Below are 26,009 nucleotides of genomic sequence, written 5' to 3'. Positions count from 1 at the left end.
TCAAAATAAATGTTTTATACGCTCTGCCTCAGGGTTAACTAGCTTAAGATGCCTCATTAACCCAATTATCAAGAGTTTTCAGTTGGAATCAGTGGACTTTCCCTGACCTTTGCAAACCCTTCAAAATTGTTTAGTTTTCCACTTAGACTTTGCTCATGTGTCCGTATATGATATTACATCATCCTTTTGCCTCTGCCTTTTTGAGCGTGGGGTCACCAGCAGGGCACTTGGCAGCCTACCGGCGTGGAAGCTCCAAGCGCCATTGCTCAATCTCTCCTGCCGTCCCGGGCGAGCTACTGCCGCTTCTTTACTCTTCAGATGCTGGTCTGCAGCTCCCCGTTGAGCAGGGCGGCGTTGTGTGCCTCCAGATTGGCGGAGATGATCATGGCCTCATTGACCATCCTGCTCCTGTCCGCTCTGCTGTCGCTGCGCTCAATCTCATCCAGGCCCGCCACCTTCTTCAGGCACAGCACGTTCTGAAAGCTCTTCTTGAAGTTGTCCGACAGGAAGGCGTACAGGATGGGGTTGGCACAGCTGTTGGCGTAGCCGAGCACGACAACAAAGTCAAACGTGCTCTTCACGGCTGAGGTGGGGTTGATGGAGCTGGTGACCGAAGTCACGTTGAAGATGTAGAAGGGCAGCCAACAGAGGACGAACACCGCCACCACGATGGACACCATCCGCGTCACCTTCCGCTCTGAACGCTTCCGCTTGGTTGAACATACTCGCATCCCAGATGACTTCACCTACAAAAAAAGGATAGTCTATGACTGTAAATGTATATGTCAACTGTCAGATTCCATTAGTCGCACATCAATCTAACAAGATGAATAAACTGATAAAAAAAAGAAACAACTTACATAATCAGTCTGTCCATCCATCACTCAATCACTCACTCAAACTCATACATTTTTGTATCTGGACGGATTTTTCTGGTGATGTTGCGACACACCTGACTCTGTTTTTGACTTGTAAGTATTACATAAGTTATATGATCAAGCTTAGCCATTAGGGGTTTTGAGTATAACAATAGGGTATGACGTCAAAAACAATGTTTGGTCCTGGGGTTCACCACAACAGGGTTGTGGTGTAGACGTATGGTACATACATGACTCGGGCACCGCTGAGACAATGTCTCATGTCAAAACAGAAAACTTTGGTAGTATTTTGGACATTCAATCACACAAAAATGCTCATAGCCAATGAAAACAAGACTTTTTGAAGATGCCTCTCAAAGTGGAACATTTTGCTTCCAACTGTCAGATTTCCGTCTGTGTCTCCGTCTCTGTCCTTCGATCCCCCATGAACTGTGTGTGTGGTGTGAGTCTGTCACAGTCATGTGCATCACCTGTGTATTCCCCTAAGACGGCTGTTTGAACTTGTGAGGTGATTAGGCTAACCACTTAGTCACTGTGTGGGAAAGTACAAAAAACAAGTTAAAAAAAAAGTGTCATTAAAAGTTCTCACCTTGACGATAATGAGCAGGTAGCACATGCAGATAACTGCCAGAGGCAGGAAGAAGCCAATGAAGAAGGTGTAGACTATGAAGGCTGTGTAGTAGACTTCCTGTGGCTCCGGCCACACGATCCCACACACTGGCACCTTGTTCAAGCCGCTGAAGATCAGAGTTGGCAGGATGACCAACAGCGACACGCCCCACACTGTGAAGTTAATGAATTTGGCTACACGGGGCTTTCGCCATTTTGTGGATTTGATGGGGTGGACCACAGCCAGGTATCGATCGATGCTCATCACCATCAGACAGAAGATACTTGTGAACTGATTGAGAGAGTCTAGGGCAGGAGGGGGAGGAAAGTGGAGAAAACAAAAAGTCGAAAGTCAAATTGTGGTTTGAGTTTTTTCATTTATAATTACAGAAGATAATGATGTGAAGTTTCTCTATGAGGAACACCAAAGGTCCTCAGTGTCTATAACAATCGTTTGGTTTCCGCAATAAACCATTTTACTCTTCACTCACCTACGGTCATAATCACCCTGCAGAGAGCCTCTCCAAAGGGCCAGTGCACCAGCGCCAGCTGCAGGGCGATGAAAGGCAGGCTCATCATGCACAGCACGTCCGCCACCGCCAGGTTCAGGATGTAGATGTTGGTCACCGTCTTCATTTTGGCGTAACGTAGGATGACGTAGATGACCAGGGTGTTGCCGCACAGTCCCACCGCGCACACCACAAAGTAGATGAACGTGATGACCACGGAGCTCGTCTTGTCCTGGTGAGGCGCCGTCGTTTTGGTGATGTTGAAGTCCAGGTCGGACTCATTGCCCTGGATGTAGCTGTCGTACAAGAGAGGCTCAGGGATGGAGATGTTTGGGGAAGCTGGGAGGTAGGGCCACTGATCTAAGGCCATGACTGCTGAGTACACCACAGGCAGTTCAGCAAACTGAATAGTTAAAGATGTGAAGGGCTAAGTAGTCCAACAGTCAGCCAGAGAAAGTAATTTAACACATTGATCTTGACACGCAAATCTATAGAAGTCAAGTTGAAGGGACTCCAGGGGTTTTTCTTCATGATATAACATGGGATCAAGATGAGACGAGGAACCTGAGGTCTTAGATCTTGGGGCTCAGGGGATTGGACTGTCTGAGGGTTTCCACATACAAGGAATCTCCCAATTATCACATCCCAGCAACAGAAATATGAAGTAGCAGTTCTATGGAGAGAGAAAGACAACAGAGTCAGAACATGCATTTGGCCAAGAAACCAGAAACGGCTCCTTGGTAGAGCAGCTATTAGTCCTTTAAGATCCATGGCAACAGTTACAAAGTTACTTTACAGAACTACTTTCACACCTTCAACCTGATACACATGGAAAAATATTCTCCCAAGAGAAGGTAGTACCTCCATATGATCTGCTTTCTTTCATATCAGGCAGTTATATCAAAGCAAAATTTGAATATATTTTTCTTCATTTAAAAACTAGTGAGAACTGAGTTTCGCAGTCTCTTGTAGAGGATGTGCAAAAAAAACCCATCTCACTGGCTGTTGTTACTGAAGCAACAGTAACAGGACACCTTCAATGATTCTTTCTCAAACCCAGTCTGGCAGAAACCTCTTCCCTGGAAGCTTTAGAGGTTTTTCTACTTCAAAAAAATTTCATTGCAGCTCTGCAGAAGCCTGATAACAAGCCATACTCTTGAATATTGGAGGAGGGAGATATTTAAAGCATCCACAGAAGAGAGGTCCAAGACCAGATTTGAGAAAGACTGGCTTCAATTACTTATTTATTGTGGAATATAGTTCAAATCAGTCAAGATCACCATTCTGTTCATGTTTACACTGCATCCTATTTCTCTTCCTCAACTGGTCGCAGAGATCATGAATCCCCTCATGTTCCTCCGAGAGCAGCAGTCCAGGTCCAGGCATACTCCTCCCCCACCTATACATACATTCAACATGGTACGCTTGAGCCAGAGAACGACGAGGGCAACGCGCTACTGGAACCAAATGTTTATTCAATTGATCTGGGTGACAAACAGCTCTGATGTGGTAGCAGGGCCGCTCACTTTTCTCCACCCTGCAGTGACAATGGGGGCTCTGGCTTCAACAGTCAACAGCTCGCTGGTTTTCATTTATCTGATTTACATGAGAAGGGACCGAAGCTGGTCAGAGGTTATAGTCAGAAATCATCAAGTCAAAGTATTTTGAAAGGGACAAGATGTCTTCAGATTGCATTGTTCTGCTTTTTATGATCAAGCTTTGGAGTTGTGGTGTTTTCGTGAATTCTGAAACCAACAGTATACTACGAATAAAAACAGAGCCGTTCTATTCCATGTGGCTCCATGTTACATCCATCCATCAGGGTTGTGCAAAACTCAAACAGACTGAAGCAAACACCATCTGTAATTTAACTTTTAAAAGCTGCTCACCAATTTAACAAGTACAATTCAATTGATTCAATTTCTGATTTTAAAAGTTGAAAATTGGTCAATTGTGCTGAATTATGGATAAATTACCCCAAATGCACTATTGCAGAAAAAAATATATATTTGAAGAAATATTCTCAGAAATGACCACAGTATGCAAATTTTATCAAAAATTATGAGCATGAGCTGTAGAGATCAGTGAGGCACTAAAAGATGTGGAATGGAAGAGTGAGTCAAATCATAGGATGAGCAGTGTCTTTAGAAACGGGGTGGATGAGTGTTGCTGTGTGTTGCAGTTTCTTATAATTGCAAAGCAGTGTTGCATTACAACTCTTTCAATTCCCCAAATTCCCAGGGTTACCAGGGAAGCAGCAGCAGCAGCAGACACTTGGCTTGAATGACTGGATGCAGCCTCACACACGCACACTCTTCCATAGGGCATCAGACCTTTTTCTCTCAAGGACACTTTGACGTGACTTTGTATGTCAAACCTATATGGCTTCTTTAAAAACCAAACCTCAACCATAAACTCGAATAATCGCCCCCTGTGTCTGCTCTACCTGTTCCTATTATGTCTGCACTGCGCACCTGCACTCAGTGCAGTGCACTCGATCCACTGAGGACCGCGCATTTTGCGCATATGGAATCCAGTTCTGGAACCAAAAACTAAATAGCCACGACACCACAAGCTCGCCTGGGTGCAAATTCAAATAGGATTACATACAAATCAAACTTTAGACCTGATGACAGTAGATATGACTATGTAAGAGGCGCGTTTGGGTACAGTGCGCACAAGCAAAACCAAAGTCCACAGAGAAATGCCGACAGACAGGAAAAAAAATAATCAGAACGGTTATTAAATCCAGCTAGAAAACTATCCCACTTACTCTCACACCGAAAACTCCATCTTTATATCACGTCCATAGTGGCGACGTGTTGGGAGAATCAAGTGTCCGGCCGCTCCGACGCGGCGCTGAAGCGCTGGAAAGCAGCATCCCTCCACTCCAGCCTCTTCATCCACCTGCTCCGCGCGGCGTTACGCACTGCCGCTCCGGCGTTCAACCGCCAATCCCCCGCCTCGACCACACGGCTCCGGGTGATCACTACATCCCTCAAGTCATTTCTCCCAGGGAAATGTTATTCCTGCACGAGGAAACTTCTGCAGACGGTATTAAGAGAAAAAGAAGCCGCAAAAAAAACAAAAAAAAAATACACCTGCGTGCGCCCCAGAGTGTGCCGCGTCGTCCAAACGAGTAAGACTTGGCACGAGAGAGAGAGAGAGAGAGAGTGTGTGTGAGAGAGAGAGAGAGAGAGAGAGAGAATTTGCTGATTTTCAGTCATGGCGCAATCTGGTTTTTCATCTAAAGGTGATGGTTTATGTTAAAAAAAATTCTTTTTATAAAATTATTCCCTTTAAATAACACATCTCTATATCCCCTTCCGACCTTTCAAAATCCCACCAGCCCATCACTGAAAGCCCATATAGCTGAATGAATATTGTTACATTGTATTCAACTACTGGCAAAAGTACTGCTGTTTAAAAAGGTCATCTAATGATCTAATCAAAAGCATCTCAATTGAAAGCATACTTTTCAAATGATAAAGTATTTGTAAGTATATTATACTTACACACACGCACTTATATATATCTATATACACACACACTCTTGTGGAGTTCAGCTTCATGCATCATTGTAAGGACATTCATTATAACATTTATCTCATAGCTTTTGTAAAGATGCTAAATAGTCAACAAAATAGAAATACCATACAAAAAGTACCATTTACAGATCAACAGAATTTTTAATATTGCTGAGTCTAAATTTCCCATTTTGTGATTGTGTGACAACGAAACAACGAAAATGTGGATAAATTGTGCACATAGAGGAAAAAATGAAGGCCGGTTCACCCCATCAAGCCTGCCAAAGTGCATGTTTTTTGACACCATACTTACCAGGGTCAAAACAGCTGGCTTCAAACCAAACTAAGCCCTCGAGTTCCAATCTCAACATGTGCTTAAACTATAATGCAAACTTTATTTGGCATTTTCGGTTCACAAAGTTGCATTTAAATGCAACAATTCTGCAGAAGTAAAGCCCACTAGAACATATCAATGTTAAATGTAAAACTTACCTGAACTGTCCAGTAGATTTGTATCTTTGATCAAATGTTCTTCCCCTTTGTCCTCTAGATATAGCACAGATATTTCTTTATGCAAGTTCTTGCAAAGTACTTTTCAACATAGGCATAAGCAGCTGCCCTAGAACATACACAGTCTCTCCAAATTCATGGGGTTTTTTTTCTCCCACTGCAATTATTTACAGTCATATCCAGACAATCCTGTCAGCTAACAGCGTACGATACTTGGATCTGGATGATTGAGCCAATCCTGCATCCACTCACTGGCCTTTATACAAAGCCGGCGTTTTCAGGCAAGCGCAGATGGCGGGCATCTTCCCTCTGTGACCTCTCTCAGCGGAGAGCTGCATGAGAAAACGTTCAACCACTTTTCTTAACATAGCAACATAAAAGTGCAGCTATTATTACCGCCAGCTGTTGTCTTATCAAAGATTAATAGGCCAGTTTCTGTTCGAAATATTGGGAGGATTTGAAATTCCTCAAAGGAGGAAGTGCAATTCAAGGAGTTGAGGTTACTTTGTGTGTGTTTGATTTGAGTGGAGATCCCCGTCAGCGTCAGTCAGCGGGCTGTTGGTTCAGGTGCGTGTTTGCTGTGCTCTGAGGTCAGAAAGTTGCCTCCATGAGTTCATCTTTCTGTGTCAACAATAACCAACTTTAAACTAGAAAACACCAGTAAGACCAGAGGAGTTATCCCCAATTGTCTTTTCTTTTTTTTTTTTGGAAGTGACTGTATTTATTTTTTTCTGCATTAACACTAATCTCTTTCCCAGAGTTTGACAATAAGCCTGAGCAAACATGACGTTACAGCGAAACGACAGGACAGAAAAATCAATCTCGAGGATCGAGAGGAGACATGGGAAACGGTTATTTTGAAGGTTTGTGAGAATGGGTTACTTTGCCAGCATTTTGGTTTTACTGTTAAAGTGCAGCCTTTCTCAGGGGGGTCAGGGAGGCTTTCAAGAAGAGGCTCTTTTTTTGTACAACATGCAAATGACTGCAAACAGCCAAAACATGTATCATTGTTCAGGTTCTCCTTTTGCTATGAAAACAGAAATTACTTGTGTGTATCTGGCACCAAGACATTACTAGCAGACCCTGTAGAAACTGGATGGTCATCAGGGAATGCCTTTTCCCAGGCAAATATGTACATGGTCTACGACAAGGCTTACATGGTCAAAAGATGTAAAAAAGAAACCCACCGACAGCAGAACCCAAGGTATCCCAGTCAAACGCTGTCCAAATCATCACACTGCATCTCGGCTGGTCTTCTTTCCATGACGCCAGGTCTTGTGGCCACGTGTTCTCCAGGCAGGTCACATGTGTGCACCAGTCACTCCACATCAAAGAAAATGTGAGTCACCAGGCCATGCCACCTTCTGTCAGCGCGGTTCATTAACACTTCACAGTTTCTCAAATCACTTCAGATCACACTTTTGAAGCAAGTTCAGCCTTTTGGCGTGAGTGGGATCATCAGAGAAGCCCGTTTTTTCTTCATCAATTCTGCCTCTCAGATCCACCACCCACAGATCGTCCAACAGAAAACACTTGACTGGTCTGAGGTTTTCGATAGAGGAGAAAGTTGAACACAAATAGGAAAGTTTGGTGTGGTCGCCAATCTTTATGTTTATATAGCATCTGTAGCAGCTTTTCATTCGCTTGCATGTAAACGGACATCATTTTCAAAACTTTGCCGTGTGAATGTGAAATTTTACTGAAACCAACAGAATATGATGTGTTTTCATTTGAAGCATTGTTGTGCAAACGGAACCTTAGAATTGTGGCTTTTGCATTTGGGTTATAGGCTTTGGCAATAGTGATGTGGACTTTTACATCAACGATGTGGCTTTTGGATTCATTGTGTGGACTTCTGCATTTGTCTTGTGGTTTTTGCATTTGGGTTGTGGACGTTGTCATGAGTGATATTGCTTTTTTATTATTGTTGTGGCTCTTATAATTTCTGTGTGGCCATTTGGATTTTTCATGTGGCTTTTGCAATATTGCCATGGCTTTTCCAATCTTGTTGTGGTCTTCAGCGTTAGTGCTATCTCTTTATATAAATTATTGTGGGCTTCTGTTTTATTGTTGGCTTTTATTTATTATAGAGTTTGACAATAGTGACATGGTTTTGTCTTAATTGTTGTAGTCTATTTTATTAGTGTTGACTTTCTGTGGGCTTTGCATTAGTAATGTTGCTTTTTAAATAATTGTCAGCCTTTGTATTTATTGGTATTGTGGACATTTACATTGGCATTGTGGTTTTTAGATTGAATTTGTTGGCTTCAGCATTGTTATTGTTGGCTGCAGCGTTTCAGAAAATTGTGCTTTTCAGCAACAGCAGGCCAATCGTCCCTTGACTGATTCTTGGTGAACATTCCATTTTCTCACAATGAAGAATGAGGCAGACGATGGTGGGATTTTTTATTTATTTATTTTTTCAATATTGTCATGGGCATTTGCATTATGGCATCCCTTCTGCCTGTCAAAAATTGTGGTGAAGCCAAAAGCAGACTCGTAAATGAAGGTACAAGTTCAAAGAGTTTATTAAAGAGTTCAAATCAGGCGATGGTATCCAGCGGATGATCCAAAAGATAAATCCACAAAACACGAGAGGATCCGAAACTTGAGGGAGCACGAGAGAACATAAAAAACACGAGGAGAGACGCGGGATGTCTTGACACAAATGTATGAAGACAATCTGGCACTAAGGGAAGGGGGAAGACACAAACTTTACGAAGACACAGAAGGAGACCTGACACTGCCACTGTTTGAAGCAGTTATTGCTAAAACGTCATCTAATCATTGATACCATGAGGGACATTATGTCTTTAAATAGACTGTAAAGGTATTCACCCCCCCCTGCTTTTCTCTCAACAGAAACACACATGCAACCTCGAACATCCACTGGACAACAGCTCTCTACTTGGCCATAAACTGTAAAACACGCTTAAGTCAACATCGAGCCTCGGTTGAAGTCCATTAGTGATAAGGACGGACAGATGAAAAGCTGCTTCCAGATCATTTTTCATCCTTTCTTGCTATAGTTCTTGAATACATAGATAAAAGAATCCACCTGTCCTCTGCCACATGGCGATAAACAAAGCCCACTTACGTTGTCTTGAAATTGTCTGCTGTCAAACGCCATTGAACGGATCTAAGACAGACTCCAGTGGACGCCGGCTGCTGCTTTTTCTGTAGTTCATGTGTTATTTTTGCCATTTCTACGAGGTGTGAGAAAAGTGTCAGTCCGAGTTCTGCCTCAACCAAACCAGCAGTTTCTCATGTATTTCCAGGCATGCTAAGCATACAAACAACTGACCCTTGACTCCACACTGGTTTTGAGATAAAATTAGCATTCCCCCACAACGCGATGTATATGGAACTCATGACCTTGACTCCCGGTGACAAGGGAAAATGCCACGGCACTTGACATCACACGCACTTAATGCGATGCCACCGGCGCTGAGGGCGAGCTCCCGAGGTGCCGCGCTCCTGTCGGACCAGTCGGCATGTATGCGAACGATAAAATAACAGGTCATGGAGGTTGTGGGGGTTCAAATGTACCTCTGCTCGAGGGTGGTTTTTGAGTTTTTTACTCTTTCAGGGACGCTACTTTTAAAGGGCATTGGTGCTGGAAATACTTTCTGGGCCTTTTTCTTTTTTTTTTTGCTTTACAGAAATATTTAAATGACAGAAACATTTTGGTTCATGTTCCTCAGTTGGGTTGGTGTCACATTAGGTCAGGACAGGCCGGGCTTATGGACCCTAATGAATATGACCTTTTGTCATTTTTTTTTTTGTGTGTCCTTTCCAGTTTTGTGGGGTACTTCGAGTATCTTTGATATAAATTAATATTTCCTGTTGGTTGTTTTGTATCTCTTGGTACCAGATTGGATCTGGATGAACCTGTTCCATGTCTCTTTATAGTCTGGGCCTCTGTCTTGTTGCTAAGCATCTGTATGTTGTATATTCTCACCTCGTTGTAATTGTTTTCTATTTATATTTTCCTCTCTAGAGGCATAGTTCAAATACATTTGTATTGCGCTTGTGGTCATTTTTGTCTCTCAGTTCTCATTTGGCTCTGATTGTTGCTTTTCTGACTTTCTTGTGGGACTTTGTATCTTTCAGCAGTAGTTTTCCATCCTTGCCTCTTAAAAGTTGTTTTGAACCTCTTGTAGAGGCTTCATGTGTCTTTGTAGTGCACAAGGATGCATTAAATTAGATGAATTTCGATTAGGGTTAGAATTAGGCATGTTTGATTTTTTAATCTGCGATGGTTTGCGCACAACAGTCAACAGCTGGTACATTTTAATCTAAACTTTAATTTTAATCTCCTATAATTAGATGTTTATTCCTGGTGGAGTTGGTGCATATATAGGAAGATTAGAATGGGTTCATACAGTATACAGATAAATCTGTGGAAAGTCTGGTGAGTTATACAAGCGCTCTGAAGTAACAAGAACAATAGAAAAATGATCAATGTGGAGGAATTATCTTCAGTCCACCATGAAGCACGTATTACTTTCTATTTATGGAGTTAAGTCAGTTAGAAATGTCTTACACCATATTGCAGTATAGAATGTGAAGTTCAAACAAAGTTTCATGTGGCTAAAGAGAAATTGCCTCATTTTAAAACACAATGTAGTATATTTAGCAAGTTTATTAAGTTATATGATCCATATTATATTGAGAACCATTGAGAAATAGAGCTACCGTAAATGTTAAAATACTACTTGTTCTAGGACAGATTTGCTTATGCTCATAGAAACATGACAGAATTGGTATTGTGTGTATTGAGAAAAAGACGAATCTAAACCAAATGTTATTTTTTTCACAAGCTCAAGTATTAATCATTTTTTCAAGTACATTTACATTTTTAATGGAAAAACAAACGGGTTGGTGACACCTGTAAATAATGCCCTATGGAGGTCAATGAAAAAATGAACACACTCATATTTAAGAGTGGCACTAAAACAGAACCTTGGGTGATGCCATGATTAATCATTTTATATAACAAGCATCCTGTTGAAGATTGTAGATATATTTGTATTTTATTAACTAAAGATCAATTGTATTTACTGCTGCAGACTTTTTCAATCAAGTTAAGTAGTGACATTGATTTCCATTCTGAAGCCATATTGGGAAGGTGTTACAATGGTTGGTTTCTCCACATAACAATTGACTGTAGTACAGAATATTCTCTCCAGAGCCTTGGAGTGAGTCGTCGCAACAGAAACCGGGCGATAAGTACTCAAGAAATTATCTTATTACATTGAGGCTCATTTTACACAATGTTTTCAAGTGAAAACAGATATTTTTGTTGGATTTCTGGTGCCTGTGTACACTACAATGATGCTTGAATCCATTGAATATGCATCCTTTTGAAAGTAGGTACAAGTTGACGCAGGAGGTAAGATGTCCAGAAATTACATGTATAACACTTGGATGAAATTTACTGTCGATTTAATTTGTTCTAACTGCAGTCAAACAGTTCATATTCATTCATCACTTTTATAAACTTCATCATCGTTGCTTGGCTTCAGGAAAAAAGAGTTCAAGTAATGTTTTTTGAGCCACGCTAAGGTTGGAGATTCTCGTTGGATCTCCAATGGCGTTCATTGAATTTACTGGCGAAACTGCTGGTGACATTCTTTGTGTTGTTACCACTGCCAAAAGCCAATCTGCCCTAATAACATCTAAAAATACAGTGAAAAACATTAACTGGCATTCAACCAAGAACTACTACTTGGCAGGAGACGCTGCTTGATAAGTGCTCAGGGGGCTAAATGTAGTTCAAGCTCATCCTCCCAAATCTGTGTTTTCATCTCATCTGTCTGTGTTCTACATATTGTCTTCATGCTTCAAGAATATCCCAACTAAATATTGTGTATAGAGCAGTAATGGGATGAGTAAGCACTTTAGAAGTTTGGTGTACACTCTCTTCATGAAGACGTTCATACTATATGTTGCAGAGGTCTAGAAGCAGTTCCATCAACTGGGATTCCAATCAAGCAAAGAGCTCTTGTTGTCCGCGATTATGTTTCGAATGTCGTCATCAACTGTCCTGATGACACATTGCATGCAAGCAGCGGAGACGTGGGTGGAGAAGGAAGTGAGCACTTTTTTTATCTATATTTTTATAGATATCCATGTAATGAATGACAGGTGAAGGGTTAATCCACTTTCAGCTTTTAGAGGATTTTATTTTTCATTGCAAACATGTCATTTTAATGGCATCACTGTCATTAGAAAAACAGGGTTTATTTCAATATGTTAAAACTGTTAAGTCTGCCTGTATATGTTAAGTCTGCTTGTATTTTCTTTTTATGGGATACAAGGAATTTCATCTTTTTTTTTTTTTTTTTATATACTCAAGAGTTGATCAAGGTTTTTATGGTGTGATTAAATGCCAAAGGTCAGTTACTCTGCAAAGCACATTAAGAGAAATACGATGCATGTGTCCAACTTTACGGTTAAAATCATGACATTGAGAAGATGAAGCGGGATGTAAAGCAGAGTGTCATCTGCATATAAATGGCGGTACTTTGTGTGTATTGAAGGCAGCATGTGGTCGGAGAACACTGAGATAAAGATGATGAGCTTGAATTATTCATCGGCAAAAAATGCATGGCGCCGACCTTGGCCACAAAGCAAAGGCTGCACGGGATTTTAACTTGTGGAGTTACATGTACAACAGCCATCACGCATGCAATCAAATATTAAAACACTCCCTGTCTCAAAAGCAAGTGAAGGGCTTACATAAGAAATCTCCACTCATCCGCAAGACATATGAAGATATCATGAGGGCTAAAGCACGTCTGGAGGAGCTACATATTTCCCCCCAACGTGAGCCGTCTCAACTGTGCGACATGTTAACTGCGTCAGTCAGTGGACGAGTGTTCTAGCGGGTTAAGCGGCACACTCTGATTCTTCTTAATAAGCATGTATCGTCACACTAACAGCACTTCTATATGAGATGGACATATTTGATGCTGGAGCTTTTAACACCTTTTATGTCAATGTTAAACCGCTTGGATGTTATCATGTTCGGGTTTTATGTTTTACCAGATTAATTTTCCATCACTTTGCCTCTGCAAAGCAGGGGCAGGCATGCAGTTTCATTCTATATTATTGGCTGCAGGCAATGGAAAATAATAGGGCAGAAGTGCTGAAGACACGTCAGCCTGATCTCGATATGGATTTTTGTAGTATGTTTTTTCAGCAGCCTGGCTTTATGTTTTACAAAATACTGCAGCGCATCCTCTGTCATTGTGAGGCAAGGTAATGATAACCACTGCACTACTGATTGAAGTCTGAAGGCAGCAATTGGAAAGGGAGAATGTGTAAAGAAGATAGATTATAGTTATTAACTTTGGACTTTAGACTTGTCGGTCTTGGTTTGGGTCTTGATTTCATTATTATAAATTTTGACCACTGAATTAATTTCTTATCTGAATTAATTCATAACTTTTTCAGGGGGTTATTTTTTGTGTGTGTTGAGATTTTACAATTTTGTTTGACTTTACATTTAACTCTGATTGGAGGGTATCTCTTATTCAGCTTATCTGAATAAGATCCTTCTATCAACCTATAAAGGAAAGATCACCAATAATGTAGAAATTAGTCAATATTACATCAAAAACTATAATTGAGAGTGTTGCAGAGTATGCTTCTTTACCTCAAGTAAGCGAGTTGATGAAAATTTAATACATCAATATAGTGTCCATTTGAAATAAACATGATTGAATTCACTTATAAATGAGCTCTCGTTCCGGCGGCCTTTCGACTTCAATCACACTTCCAATCTAACCACACCAAAGAGCTCCAAACAGAAAATCACAGTCTTCCTACGTGCTGCATCCTTGAAGCAGATTGTAATTCACTTGCACAAAGAAGGAATTCCTTCCATTTGGAGCCTTTTATACTTTGTAGGGAAGCACAATAATAAAAGATACAAGGAATGAGCTTAAGTTTATAATTATATTACTTGTAATTAAGCCCAAATTAGATTAAAGGTTGGGCTACATTATCAACCCAGACAAACTACCCATCATAGTTCATATTCATATTTCTTGTGAATGACAGTGAACATGTATTAAATTCTCACCTGTTTTCACAATTTGAATATAGGCTCTATTTCTGCCCATTTTGCATTAAAATGACATAAAAATCCAAATCAGACAGATAAATATGGAAAATATTAAATGAAAGGGTCACTGTCTTAAAAGCACAAATATGAAAAACGTTTTCCCAAAAAATTGGATGCTGCAGTGTATATATTAACTTTGTGATGCTAAGAACCTGAAAATTTGTTTAAGCTTTATCATGGTCATCTCCAAACTACATTATATGCATGCTGTGAAGAAGTGAAAAGAAGTTATGACCCTGCCGCATCAAAAACAATTCCAGTTTCAAGCTTATTGTAAGTGTCAGGTATTAGAAAAACAATGTTTTTTCAAGAGGAACAGATAGAACGCTGCAGCTCACGTAATATCCACTTAGCTGATCTCAGAAGTGAGTCATCAGCATTAATAAGCCTCTTCAATCGACTCGCATTTTCAAGCCTTGAACCATATGATGTCACACACGCATGCAAAAATTACTAATGCTTGAGAAAACTCAATCTACAAAATAACAAAAACAAAACAAAAAGAAAAAAAAGCTAACAAATCTCTAAACTGTCACAAAAAAGACACGTCAGGATATATTTTCTCAATGTCACAGGAGAGAAACAACCATTTTTGTCACACTCCGTTTGACCCAAAAGTCTGTGTACATGGCTGACCTCAAAAGCTGAGAAATCATTGATAAGGTGTTGACTGAATGGGCAATATGTGACGGTGAATTTGAGTTTTGCAATGAAACCAACCTTTCAAACCGCGGCTCGGTTGTTCTATTGGACATAAACCTACCACCATGGTGTGCTGATGTTACCTCAAACGTTGAGCCAAAGACGCTGCCGAAACTGGCAAAAGCTTGTGAGTCTGTGTCAACTCAAACATTTAGTTTTTCCTGTAATTTTGACAGTTCACTCAATATTGCAGCTATTTCCCATGCCCTCTCAAGCACCGTGCAAATATTTTGATTTTGGGGGTCAGTTCGTGGCATATGCAATGGTTCACTGACGTCATTTTCATCATCTGCCCAAATCTGTGAGTGTCCAAATGGAAATATCAGTACACTGGCAGGTTCAGAGCGAATGGGCCTTTTTTTCCACATCTGTCGGCAGATGCAGCCAGCAAGAGAAAACCCAACATCAATTACCTGCCATTAATCCTTTCAGAGAAGCAAATATGACCAATGTAGAATAAAAATATCCAGGTTATATTCATGTTTTTGTTAAAAACTGTAAAAATGGAATGATGAACTGACAGACAAAAGAAATACTAGTAAAGGGAAGGCAGTAGGTAAAGAAAGGTGGATTTTGAAATGAGATGTGTAGGTAAGACACAACAGTTAAGGGGATTTGAATGAAGTGGAGCATGAATAAAGGTATTTAAACATACATTCAAATAGGTATTTAAACATACATCCACATGGTTTGACAGCATAATTCCATCTTCATCAGAAACATATCATATCATGAAGATGGTGTCACATTCACGTTTAGTTTCTTGTCATATTTTAAGATTCTGTCTCTGGCTTCAGGCTCCTTCACTTGCCCACCTCATGTCTGATTGCTGTTCCCTCATTTTATGTGCTTCACCTGTGCCTGAGGGTGTGGCTGTCTTCACCTGGTGCTTTTGGGATGTATTGACTGTGTTCTGTGTGTTCTTGTTGCCAGTTCATCTGTGTTTCTGGGTCCCTGTGTTTTGACTTTCTAGCGTTTCTTCATGTTTCCCTTGTAAGCTCATGGACTTTATCATTTTTGGTGTTTCGGAATTTGGGTTTTAGCTTATTGGGATTGAAAATGACCTTCTTTTCCACCTATGGCAATGTCTTCTAGTTTGAGCTAAACCTGTGGAAGTGTGCCATCCAAACATGTCAAGTTATGTTTAAAAACCTATTTGCCTGAAAGCACAAAAGCAATATACATTTTAAAATACAAAAATTGAATTAACTTCATTGAAGGAAGACTGAATGTGGTTATGATCAGGTTAGTTTAGAGATACAAATACATTTCCCCACACTGTAAATCACATGGCACGTTATACATTTATCTATACCATAAAGTATTTTGTGTGATCTTGAACACATGGCCGATATGGTATTTGGAAAGGCAAACACAATGAATCAATGATGTTGTTTGGCATGTTTTTCAGGCATGATCCTCTGTGGATCTCATTAGTTTAAACATATATATTTGTGTGAAACATCAAGTGTTATCCATCAAGATCAGATTTTGTAATGAAATCCTTTAGTAGATCAGGCCCGAAGCTTTCACAGTCTTTCCTCGCAGGACTAGTAGATAATACATCAATATATAAATGTTTTACTAAACTATCAGTAGCATTCTGTATATGAGATAAAAACATTAATGGTGCTTTTCTAATATAAACAGAATTCTAAGGCCACAATTGTGGTATTGAACCTGTTAATCTGCTGTCTGTTGGTAGATGACCCAGAAATAGTCAGTGATTGGTTGAGAGGGTGGAGGGGGCGGGACCTGAGTGAGATGATATATACCATGAAACAACTTTGTTTTTTCACTTCTGGACTTCATGAACCCTGACCAGGTGTTTCATTATTGGGAGGGTTTTTCATGAAACCCTGTTATAAATAAAACTTTGTACCTATTTCTGCACATTTGGACTCTATGGTTAGGTTTTGTTTCTGAATATTTTCTCAATTTACCACTGCTTTTTTCTGTCATTACTACATGTATTAGTGACTGTTTTAAACTCTAGTCACACCGAGGTTATTTCATGTATTATTTGGATATCGTTACAGAGGTTTTTTTTGTTTATAGCTCATCGCGATTGTTTGGCGTATTTTAGTACACAGTCTGGTGTCATTTTTTAAATTGTATTATCTTCAAAAGCTAAATTTGATATGTCTTTGATACTTTCAGGATCTTGCCACTCTCTGAAACCATTGCTTTCATAATAGCTGTAAGTCTATGATGTTTGGTGGATTTTCTGCTGATTAAATCAGTAAATTGGAGTCATTGCGTGATCATGCAGTTTGTATTTCAGCATGGCAGCAGGTGTTGAATGAGTTTTCAGAAACCCCTGCTGGTTGGCTAGAGAAACAATTTAAAACCTGATTTTAACTGAAGGCCCTGCTGTATTTACCGGAAAATACTTCATAGCTTGAATGTAACACTATTTCTCAGCTTGTCGTGCTTCAGAACCCCCTGCCAGCCATTGATGAAAACTTTTGTAATTCATAGTCAAAATAGGCAGCAGTTTGAACCTGAAATAGTCTGAAAGTATATTACAGTACAGTAGCTAAAAAAAAAGATTTTTTTTTATAGATAAGCAATAAATTAATCAGCAAAAAGACATGCAAATAATCCCTTTATGCTCAAATAGCTGCATTAATTAAAATGTCAAACTCTTCAATTTAGTATCTTTGGTCTTCAGCTTAGCTATGTTTGAAAAATAGAGCTGAGTTTCCTCCGCATAGCAGTGAAATTGTATATTACATTTATGGAAAATATGACCAGGTGAGAGGAGAGAATGGCACTTGGGACGGAGCCCTGGTGGACGCCGGAGGAGGGGGGCGATGGATGCAAGGTAAAAGATTTTTCTCGAAATGAACCGAGTGCAACCAGAGAGTTATGAAAGAGAGGTCCCTCAACTGGTGTTATCAGAAGAGAGGAATGCTGGTACCATCTCGGTGAGGATAAAATATGTGATGTTGAGTGCTCAGATGTAAGACAGCCAATCTCCTCTGTCACTTATTTCTAGAAACATACTTTGATAGAAATGACGTTGAGCAATTACCACAAATTAGACCCTGTCAGCTGAGGCTCACAGTTGCATGGGCGAGCATCAGCAGAAGTAGAACTGAAATGGTCACTGTCATAATATGTATCCAGAAGATATTTATGGATTAGTGGAGGAAGCATCCGGAGGAAATCCCAAATGACAAGCAAACACCACAAAGAAGCACCCAAACCTTGAAACAAACCAGAATACTTCTCATGATGCGAGCATCGACGGTCAAAAGACCAAAGCCCATGCCACAGAGTCAGTCTGTCTATTGTCACATTTGTTGAGATTATCCAAGGAGATAATCTAAACACAAATTACACCACTTTGCTCAAATGTATGAATGTGTTAGTTTTTTATTATTATTACTAAACCGCATCAAAATTTTGGGTCACTTCTCCGTCTATTCCCTTAAACAGCCTTTGATCATTTCAGACCCATGTCATTGTATTAAAGATGTGCATTGCCATAGTGCATCATTGAGTCCAGATTAACTGCGATTGTTGACCTTGTGTTGGCACTGTTTGCACAGGACGTGATGGCCTGTGTGATTCCAATGTACTAAAGCCCTGGGTCATTAATCTGCGGCAGTATCAACCACACACAATGAGAAGAAAAAAAAGACATATCTGGGAATTACAGTGCAGAGGACCCATACAGAAGATCTCCCAGCTCTCTCACTATATTTGTAATGTTGTCTGGATATACTCATACCTTATCACTGTGAGACTCGGCCCATCATCAATTCCCCAGCACCTAAAAACAGCTCATTGATAAACCTCATATGGTTCTTGTGCCCTTCTCATGACCCCAGGACAATTTCCAGTGGGAGCCTTGCTGTTGGTGTGTCCCTTCTGACAAATGCACATATATACATCAGTTTGGTACGAAGTGGAAAAACCTGTTATTTGTATTTTTTTTTTTTTTCAGATGATGCAAAAAGACAACATCTCCAAAGACAATGGTGAGACACTGAGCCCATCTCGTCTTTATGAAGCGCCGGCTTTGACTCAGACACAACAAAAGGAATAAAATTAAAAAGAAACACTGATTTACCTTGCTCTGAGCATTGATTTATTCTTTGTGATGAATATTTCTATGCAGCAAGCAGCAGCTTTTGTCTGGATCCACTTCTGCATTCATCAAGCAGTGGCTTCGCCTCCTGACTGGAAGTTGTGCGTTACTCACTTTGCAACTTGGCTAAGAATGGACTTTTTCAAAGGGACACCTCAGTCCACATTTATGTTACACACTTTACTCGCTTTTGTCGAATGCTATTTTTTCTTTTTCTTTTTCTCAGGTTTTGCACCATAGGCTTGGTGAAAAAGACATCCAAGGACAGACTTATTGTAGTTTTCACTGTTGGAAACAACAAAGGATAAAGCAATCATACAAGTGTGGTTCTACACGAAGAAGCAAGGACTGCTTTCAGATGGTCATAAACATATTCGGTAGCTTCTTATTCATTAAAAACACTAGTTAGTCAATGCCTCCTTTAAATCAAGGCATAGAAATTACTTTTGATAAAATGTATTACTGTGGAAAATTAAGTAATCTAATGAAATTAAATTAAATTAAAGCTGCAAGCAGCATTGGTCGGGACCTCGAGACTGCCCGTCGGGGGGGTGGCTATGAACGGTTAATAAAAAAATATCTTATTTAAGTAAAAAAAAAAAAAAAAAAAAAAAAAAGACTTATTTTGAAAAAACTGCGTCAAAACCAGCTAATTAGCTAGTGATTTGTGATCGCAGCAACCCCATTAGGCTACCTACCAAATTTCGGCTCAACCAGACAATGTTTCCTCGCATGCTAACAGGCATGCTAAGCCGCAAGCTAGCCGAGCTGCCTAAAAATGTCTGTTGGGTGCTCCCCAGATGGCCCCGATCCTGAATCTGGTCTTACTTCAATTCTAGTGTAAAAGACACAGCACTTATGGCACAATAAAGGTTTTTCAAAAACTTCCACCTACATGAATTATATGGCCTCAGGCCAGGCCTCCTACGGAGGTCAGTGTGTGACATGAGAGTGACCTGGTGGAGTGCCGGGCCTAGGAGGCCCGGCCTTTGTCGGCGGTGTGCGAAGGTGTGAATGATGCAATAAAGGTTTTTCACAAACTTCCACCGACATGAATTACATGTCTCAGGTCAGGCCTCCAACAAAGGTCAGTGCGATACATGACAGTGACCTGGTGGAGTGCCGGGCCTAGGAGGCCCGGCCTTTGTCGGCGGTGTACGAAGGTGTGAATGATGCATCAATAAAGGTTTTTCACAAACTTTTAAATCCTCACTCTTTACTGAGCTCTGACAACGCTTGTTGTGACTTTAAAGACATAGATTATCTTCACTATTCAGATTTATCAGCATATTATGTATTTTTGTTAGTCTTTGCAATGTTGATTGATTGTAAAAACAATCAAAGGTAAAGCAGTTCAGTTTATTAAAATAAAGGAAATGAATGTTCAAACCCTTTTTTCAACAGAGACAAAAAGATAGAAGAAACTGCCAAAACTAAATATATGATTTGTAGTTTCATCAGACTAAAATAAGAATCACAATATTCGAATAACTAAACAATAGGGATAATAGAGTTATTTGTAATTTCCTCTGATGCCTGCTCCCTTTCACAATTTAATATTTTTTTATAAGAAAAAAAACTAAAATTGGCGTTTTTGTTCAATTACAGCCTCACAAATTGAGATCCGATCCTTTATAGCAACTATTCTGCAGATTAGATAATCATGTCAAATAATTTCTTTTAAAATTTAGTTTCAGCATATTGTAATGTGTTACCTTAAAAATTTCAAAAGCCTAGAAATCAGATAATACCTAAAAAAGGAACACGCAGTGTTCTGGAAACGCAGTACAGCAATGCGTCCGTGATCGTTATCTGTTGAGGTGCAGGCTGAAATAATAACTCTATTTCCTCATGCTTTGAGCAAAACAATTTTTAATAAAATTGTCATGCTTGGAAGAGTGATTTGTTGGGGCACTGAAAAGCAAAAACATCAGGGAACGAGAAGAGTTCTTCATTTATTGTGATATGAAACCATTTCAGTAAAGTTGCATCTGCCACAATTGCTGGGCTCTTGCGTTAGAGGCAACAATAATGCAGGGATTTTGAAATATTCCATTCAGATAATGTGCAACGGTTCTGGATTTCCGTTGCTTATTGCTCTTTGATTTGTTTGTTGTTTGCAGTGCTTTGAAGGGACTGACAGGAAATGAGGAACTCACAAACATTTGACTAATATATGTATACGATCTGAACTTGTTCTATGGTAAACTTGGACAAAAATGAATTTAACACCCGTGCTTGGAAAAACAAATGTTTTCTGTCACTTCAGAGGATTTGATCAAAAATAAGTACAGTGTCCTTTACATCATGACTTTCTTTCTCTTTGAGCAAAGAAATCGTTTTATAATTGCCACCATTACTGAAGTTGACAATTATTGCAGTTTTGAAATCAACCTTGAATCAAAAGTTTAATAATGTTCATCACTGATGCTCTTGTAGTTGTAGTTGGGGCTATGTAACATCATCACTATGCACTCAGCCATTATTGCATTTGTAATCTGTTATTTCATTAGAGCATAATCAGGACGTCATTCATGATTCTTTTGTTGTGATTCACAAAGACAGAAAGTTTCCCTTCAACACTTTCAAAATAAAGCACGACTGAGCTGGAGTCGTCTCCATCTGGAGATGTTTGGGCAATTGAGAAATTTCAAGTGAAAGAACACCATATTGATTTATACTTCAACTTTATTTCCAAGAACACTGTTAATTGCAAATAAATTAAATTTGGATCTGTTAGCTGTTCTTTCCTATCTTCTTTCTGCATTCCTGGTTCGAGTGTCTTATTTGTAAACACATGGCCAGTTGTCTTTCGTAATCACGGCGCATAATGGAAGGGTGTAAAAACTTGAACCCATACTTGTGAGGTGATGAATTGATGAGAATGAAGGAAGAAGAGAAAGACATTGAGGCAATTTTAAAGAGATAAAGAAATGCCTTGATAGTATGTCGGGTATGTAAATTGAATCGCTGACCTTTATTGATCTGTTCCTCTAATTATCTCTCACACACACACACACACACACACACACACACACACACGCACACGCACACGCACACGCACACACACACACACACACACACACATTCTCTCAGCGGTCCCATCAATATTCTTTATTGAGAAACCTCTTTGGCAGTTTGCATCTGGTCTTAATTAAATGTAGAGGTTGAAGGCTGGATCAGTCAGAGTGGAGGCAGCCAGTGAAAATAACTGCTGTCTGTCTGGTGCTTTAATTGGACACACACACACTTCAGACCAATTAATTAGCGTGACCTTTGATCGTGGTGTAACATTGCATTGTGGAGCTTATACCTATCATTCCAATTATTCAGATGGAAAATAGTCAAATTCTCACAAACCATTCACCACTTGACTTTCAATCTGACCAACTGAAATAGAAACTTGACAGTAAACATGTCGGCCCCCTGATACCTGGAATAATCCCCAAATACGTCAAAGGCTTGTCAGATAGATTAAATGGTGTGTAAATGTTTCTTGGGCTTGTAATGAACTGGCAATCAGTTGAAGCGCTATACAACATCTTGCCCAGCGCTGGATAAACGCATAGGAAACTGACGCCTTGTTTCCATGGAGATGGAGCACTTTTAAATAAGTTGAGATGACACTCCATCCCCGTGTAAAACAGGAGGAATACAACTTTTCTGAAATGCTAGTTCTTCTGTCCATGCTCGAGTAGATGGACAATAACAAAAATGGCGGACTCCAGAGTGGCATGAATGCCATGAAGCCAACTGTTATAAACTATTACCAATTACAGAAACATAATTTTTCTGCTCAAACTAGGACCATGTGGTGACTATAGGATGAGACTTATTGCTTTTTGAAATAATATATTATATTTTTTGTTTTACACTTTCTAACACTTATCAGATATGATTAACATTTAACTGTGTATTATGTAACAGAACGACTGTAAAAAGTTGCAAAAAAATAAAACTATGCATTGAAATATCCACCCCTTATGTATTTTCAATGCAATGAGTCTCCATCCCAGCAGGTAGTTTCCAGGATCGGCTGGAAACCTGCCCGGCAGTACCTCTGGAGTTCTCTCATTAATATTGTGTGCCTTGTTTGTTTAACCTGTTTTGAATATTAACATCAGCTGCTGTTTTACAGGTGTACATGTACTCACAGGAACTGTATATTTTCTTCCTGGAGCTTTCTGTACATATTAAATACATCAGATTTGTTCGTAAGATTTACACTTGCTGACAGATTTTTCATAGGTTTGGTGATAATATTTAAAGGTCCATAAAATGTGACATTTTAATCAGCAAAGCTTGTTAAGTTTTCTGTAAATCCATCTTGTCGACAAAAGCCAGACCCCTCCAGGAGAGACAATCTGCATGAAATCTGCATTATTCATGACCACTTAGTCCGATTGGCTGGAGGAATTCCAATTAGGATATTACCCAATATAAAATGCAAAATAATTTACACCCTGTCTTCATGCGATGTCAGGACTCTAATCCACACAAAAAAAAACAGTGAGTGAGCTTGCAACAATTGTTGATTTAGGCCCCATTGACATGACGGTTCAAGTGAAAATGTGTCATTTTCATGTTGTCGTTTCCGAAGTTTTTTTGCGTTTACCAAGCAAAGTTTTGAAAATTATAAATGTGTCAGTTCAGATCTGTTAATTGCATTCTTTACCCGCAGTCTTTTACGTAAGCCGGGCACACACTACAAGCTTCTTCAAAGCTTCACAGATTAAGAGACAACACACCGTGATCACAAAAGGCAGATCGCACAAGATCTTCCTGCTCTGATCTCACAGTGTGTGGTGTGACTCCGGAGCTCACCACACATTAACCGATTCTTCAGCAGAGTATCAGGCTCTTCACCATAGACATAACTATATGAGCTAAATCTCGTCTCGTCAAATATGACTTCAGGGTAAAACACGGCATGTACATGTAAACAAACATGTAGCCACAAATCAACTCTGGGCTTATATTATAACTCAGGAGTTTCTTTTATCGAGGTAACTTCAGGATTAAGCCTAGGATTTCACAAAACACAAAATTCATTCACATAGCCTCAAAACAAACTGATAGAAAAAATTAACTTAAAAAAGAGCAGTGAAGAATAATAAAGTTAAACTGAGTGCAGGTCCACTGAGATTGTTGAATACATTAATATTGTATAATCTCATGAAGTCGCGCATTGACAAGTTGGGAACTTTCTGGCTATGGCTGCAGCCACAGTGCTGCTTTGCGCCTGGTTGACCTTTATGCTAGTAGACATGACGCCACACAGTGCCGCTCGGCTCCGCTCAGAGGAGAACACACACTGCAAGATTTCTCATTGCAAATATTGAACATCATCATTATCTACAATGTCTCCTGAGACCTCCTGAGTGGATCAAACCGCAAAAAAAAAAAATCCCTCTTAATGCTCCCCACACTACAGGAAAATCAGACAAATTTTTTTGTGGAGACATTCGACAATCGGGTATGTGCTCCAGACAAAAATCAGCCCGATTATCCTGTAATGTGTGTCGGCCTTTAGACAGATGTGTTGTAACAGCAATAAATAAGGTTTCAGGCTCCATAGACATACAAGCATCTTCTGAGATTCTTTTCCACATCAAACCAGAACACGCTAACAAAACGATGTCTGTTAACACAAAAATGCTGAAAACGATCCAGCTCACATGCCAGAGATTGTGCTGTGTGTTTTTAGAATGAACCCACACATATTCATGCTATAAACATTAACAATGGCAACTCTGCAGACATTTGCATGGAGAGACAAAATTGCTTCGCTAGTAAGGGCCAATCCCAATTCTATTCTTACCCCTACGCCTACCCCTTAGCCCTCCGCCTCCAAAGCGAGGGCAAAGGCAGTTTCAGCCCTTAGATTTGGGACACCCCTCTCCCTCTGTTCACCCCCGCCCCTCTCGCTCCGTCTCACAGTTTTGACGTCATAATACGGCGCCGTTATATCGGCAGAGCTGAACCACAGATGTTTGTTGATTTTCCAGCAGGAGCATCGTCATGCCGTCCCAAATTCAACGTGTTGCAGTAGCTTGGCTGCTTTGTTTCGTTTTCCGCCTTTCCACATCAAGGCGAAGAAATAGACGTAGACATGGATTACTTCAGTAATTACTTCAGACTCTTGTGAACACGCATTTCAAAGGGGTAGGGGTAAGATTAAGGGCTAAGGGGTAGAATTGGGACGCAGCCTAAGTGTGACTCAACCTTGAAACAGCCAAGTTCCAGGAGAATATGGACTTGGAGACATGACACTCTGGAGGCAGCCATTGTTGTTATTGTCCATATCCTCAAGCATGTGCAGAAGAACTAATTACTAAATTTGGCTGACTGTCAACATTTATAATTTAGGTTATTAAAAAAAGGTTTTAGCTTGTACCACATTAGTTTTATAGTAATCCTCAAATGTGTCTCAGTGATGATGTGGTCAATAATGTTTGAAAAAAGTTGTAATGTATTTTAAATGGATACTATTGAAGATATGTGAGTGCATGTTGTAGAAAACACAAAGCACAGACTGAAAGAACACAATGTTTATTCCAATACAAGCACATGCATGACAGTTTTGTTGTGTTAATAATGCAAAACTCCTTGATAATATAGCAGAGTGCAGCTCTAGCAGACTGACAACCATGTTGTAAATTAATGTTTTCACTGGTAACTTGGAAGTGGGAACAATCAGACTCAGAGAAACAGGAAATACACATTAATGCTGCTAAACTACAAACGTCTCACTGGGAAACTGGAAAATTAAAAAGAAAGCACATTTCACAACATAGCAGCACTTATCTACATTAGCATTAGCAATGTTGTTATGCACTTTATAACAACTGAACCTCATTAAATATAATTTCATTGATGTGCTTATTTGAGCCAGTGCCACTTTTATGCAGATGATGTGAGACTTACTGTCACGTGAACACTCCTTGTTCAGAAGGAAACTTTAGTTATAATCACACAGACCTTATTCATCAAAAGAGAAGGAGCTTTGTACCAGAAGTACATTAATGTATGAGGATGAGG

The 26,009-nt window shown here is 39.8% G+C and overlaps 1 protein-coding gene across 1 annotated transcript; it reads right to left on the bottom strand.

Moving 5' to 3' along the window:
* Positions 1-314: 314 nt before the first annotated feature.
* sstr2a (somatostatin receptor 2a) lies at positions 315-2,366 on the bottom strand (the record flags this gene model as incomplete). The annotated part of the gene is made up of 3 exons (XM_080517235.1): positions 315-746; positions 1,468-1,793; positions 1,979-2,366. The coding sequence occupies 3 exons, from the start codon at positions 2,364-2,366 to the stop codon at positions 315-317; spliced, it is 1,146 nt and encodes a 381-aa protein (XP_080373361.1).
* Between the last annotated feature and the right edge of the window lie 23,643 nt (positions 2,367-26,009).

Source organism: Blennius ocellaris (genome assembly GCF_963422515.1).
Source record: "Blennius ocellaris genome assembly, chromosome: 21".
NCBI classification, from domain to species: domain Eukaryota; kingdom Metazoa; phylum Chordata; class Actinopteri; order Blenniiformes; family Blenniidae; genus Blennius; species Blennius ocellaris.
The sequence above is the reverse complement of the archived record's forward strand: the minus strand, read 5'-3'. Positions and strand labels throughout refer to the sequence as shown.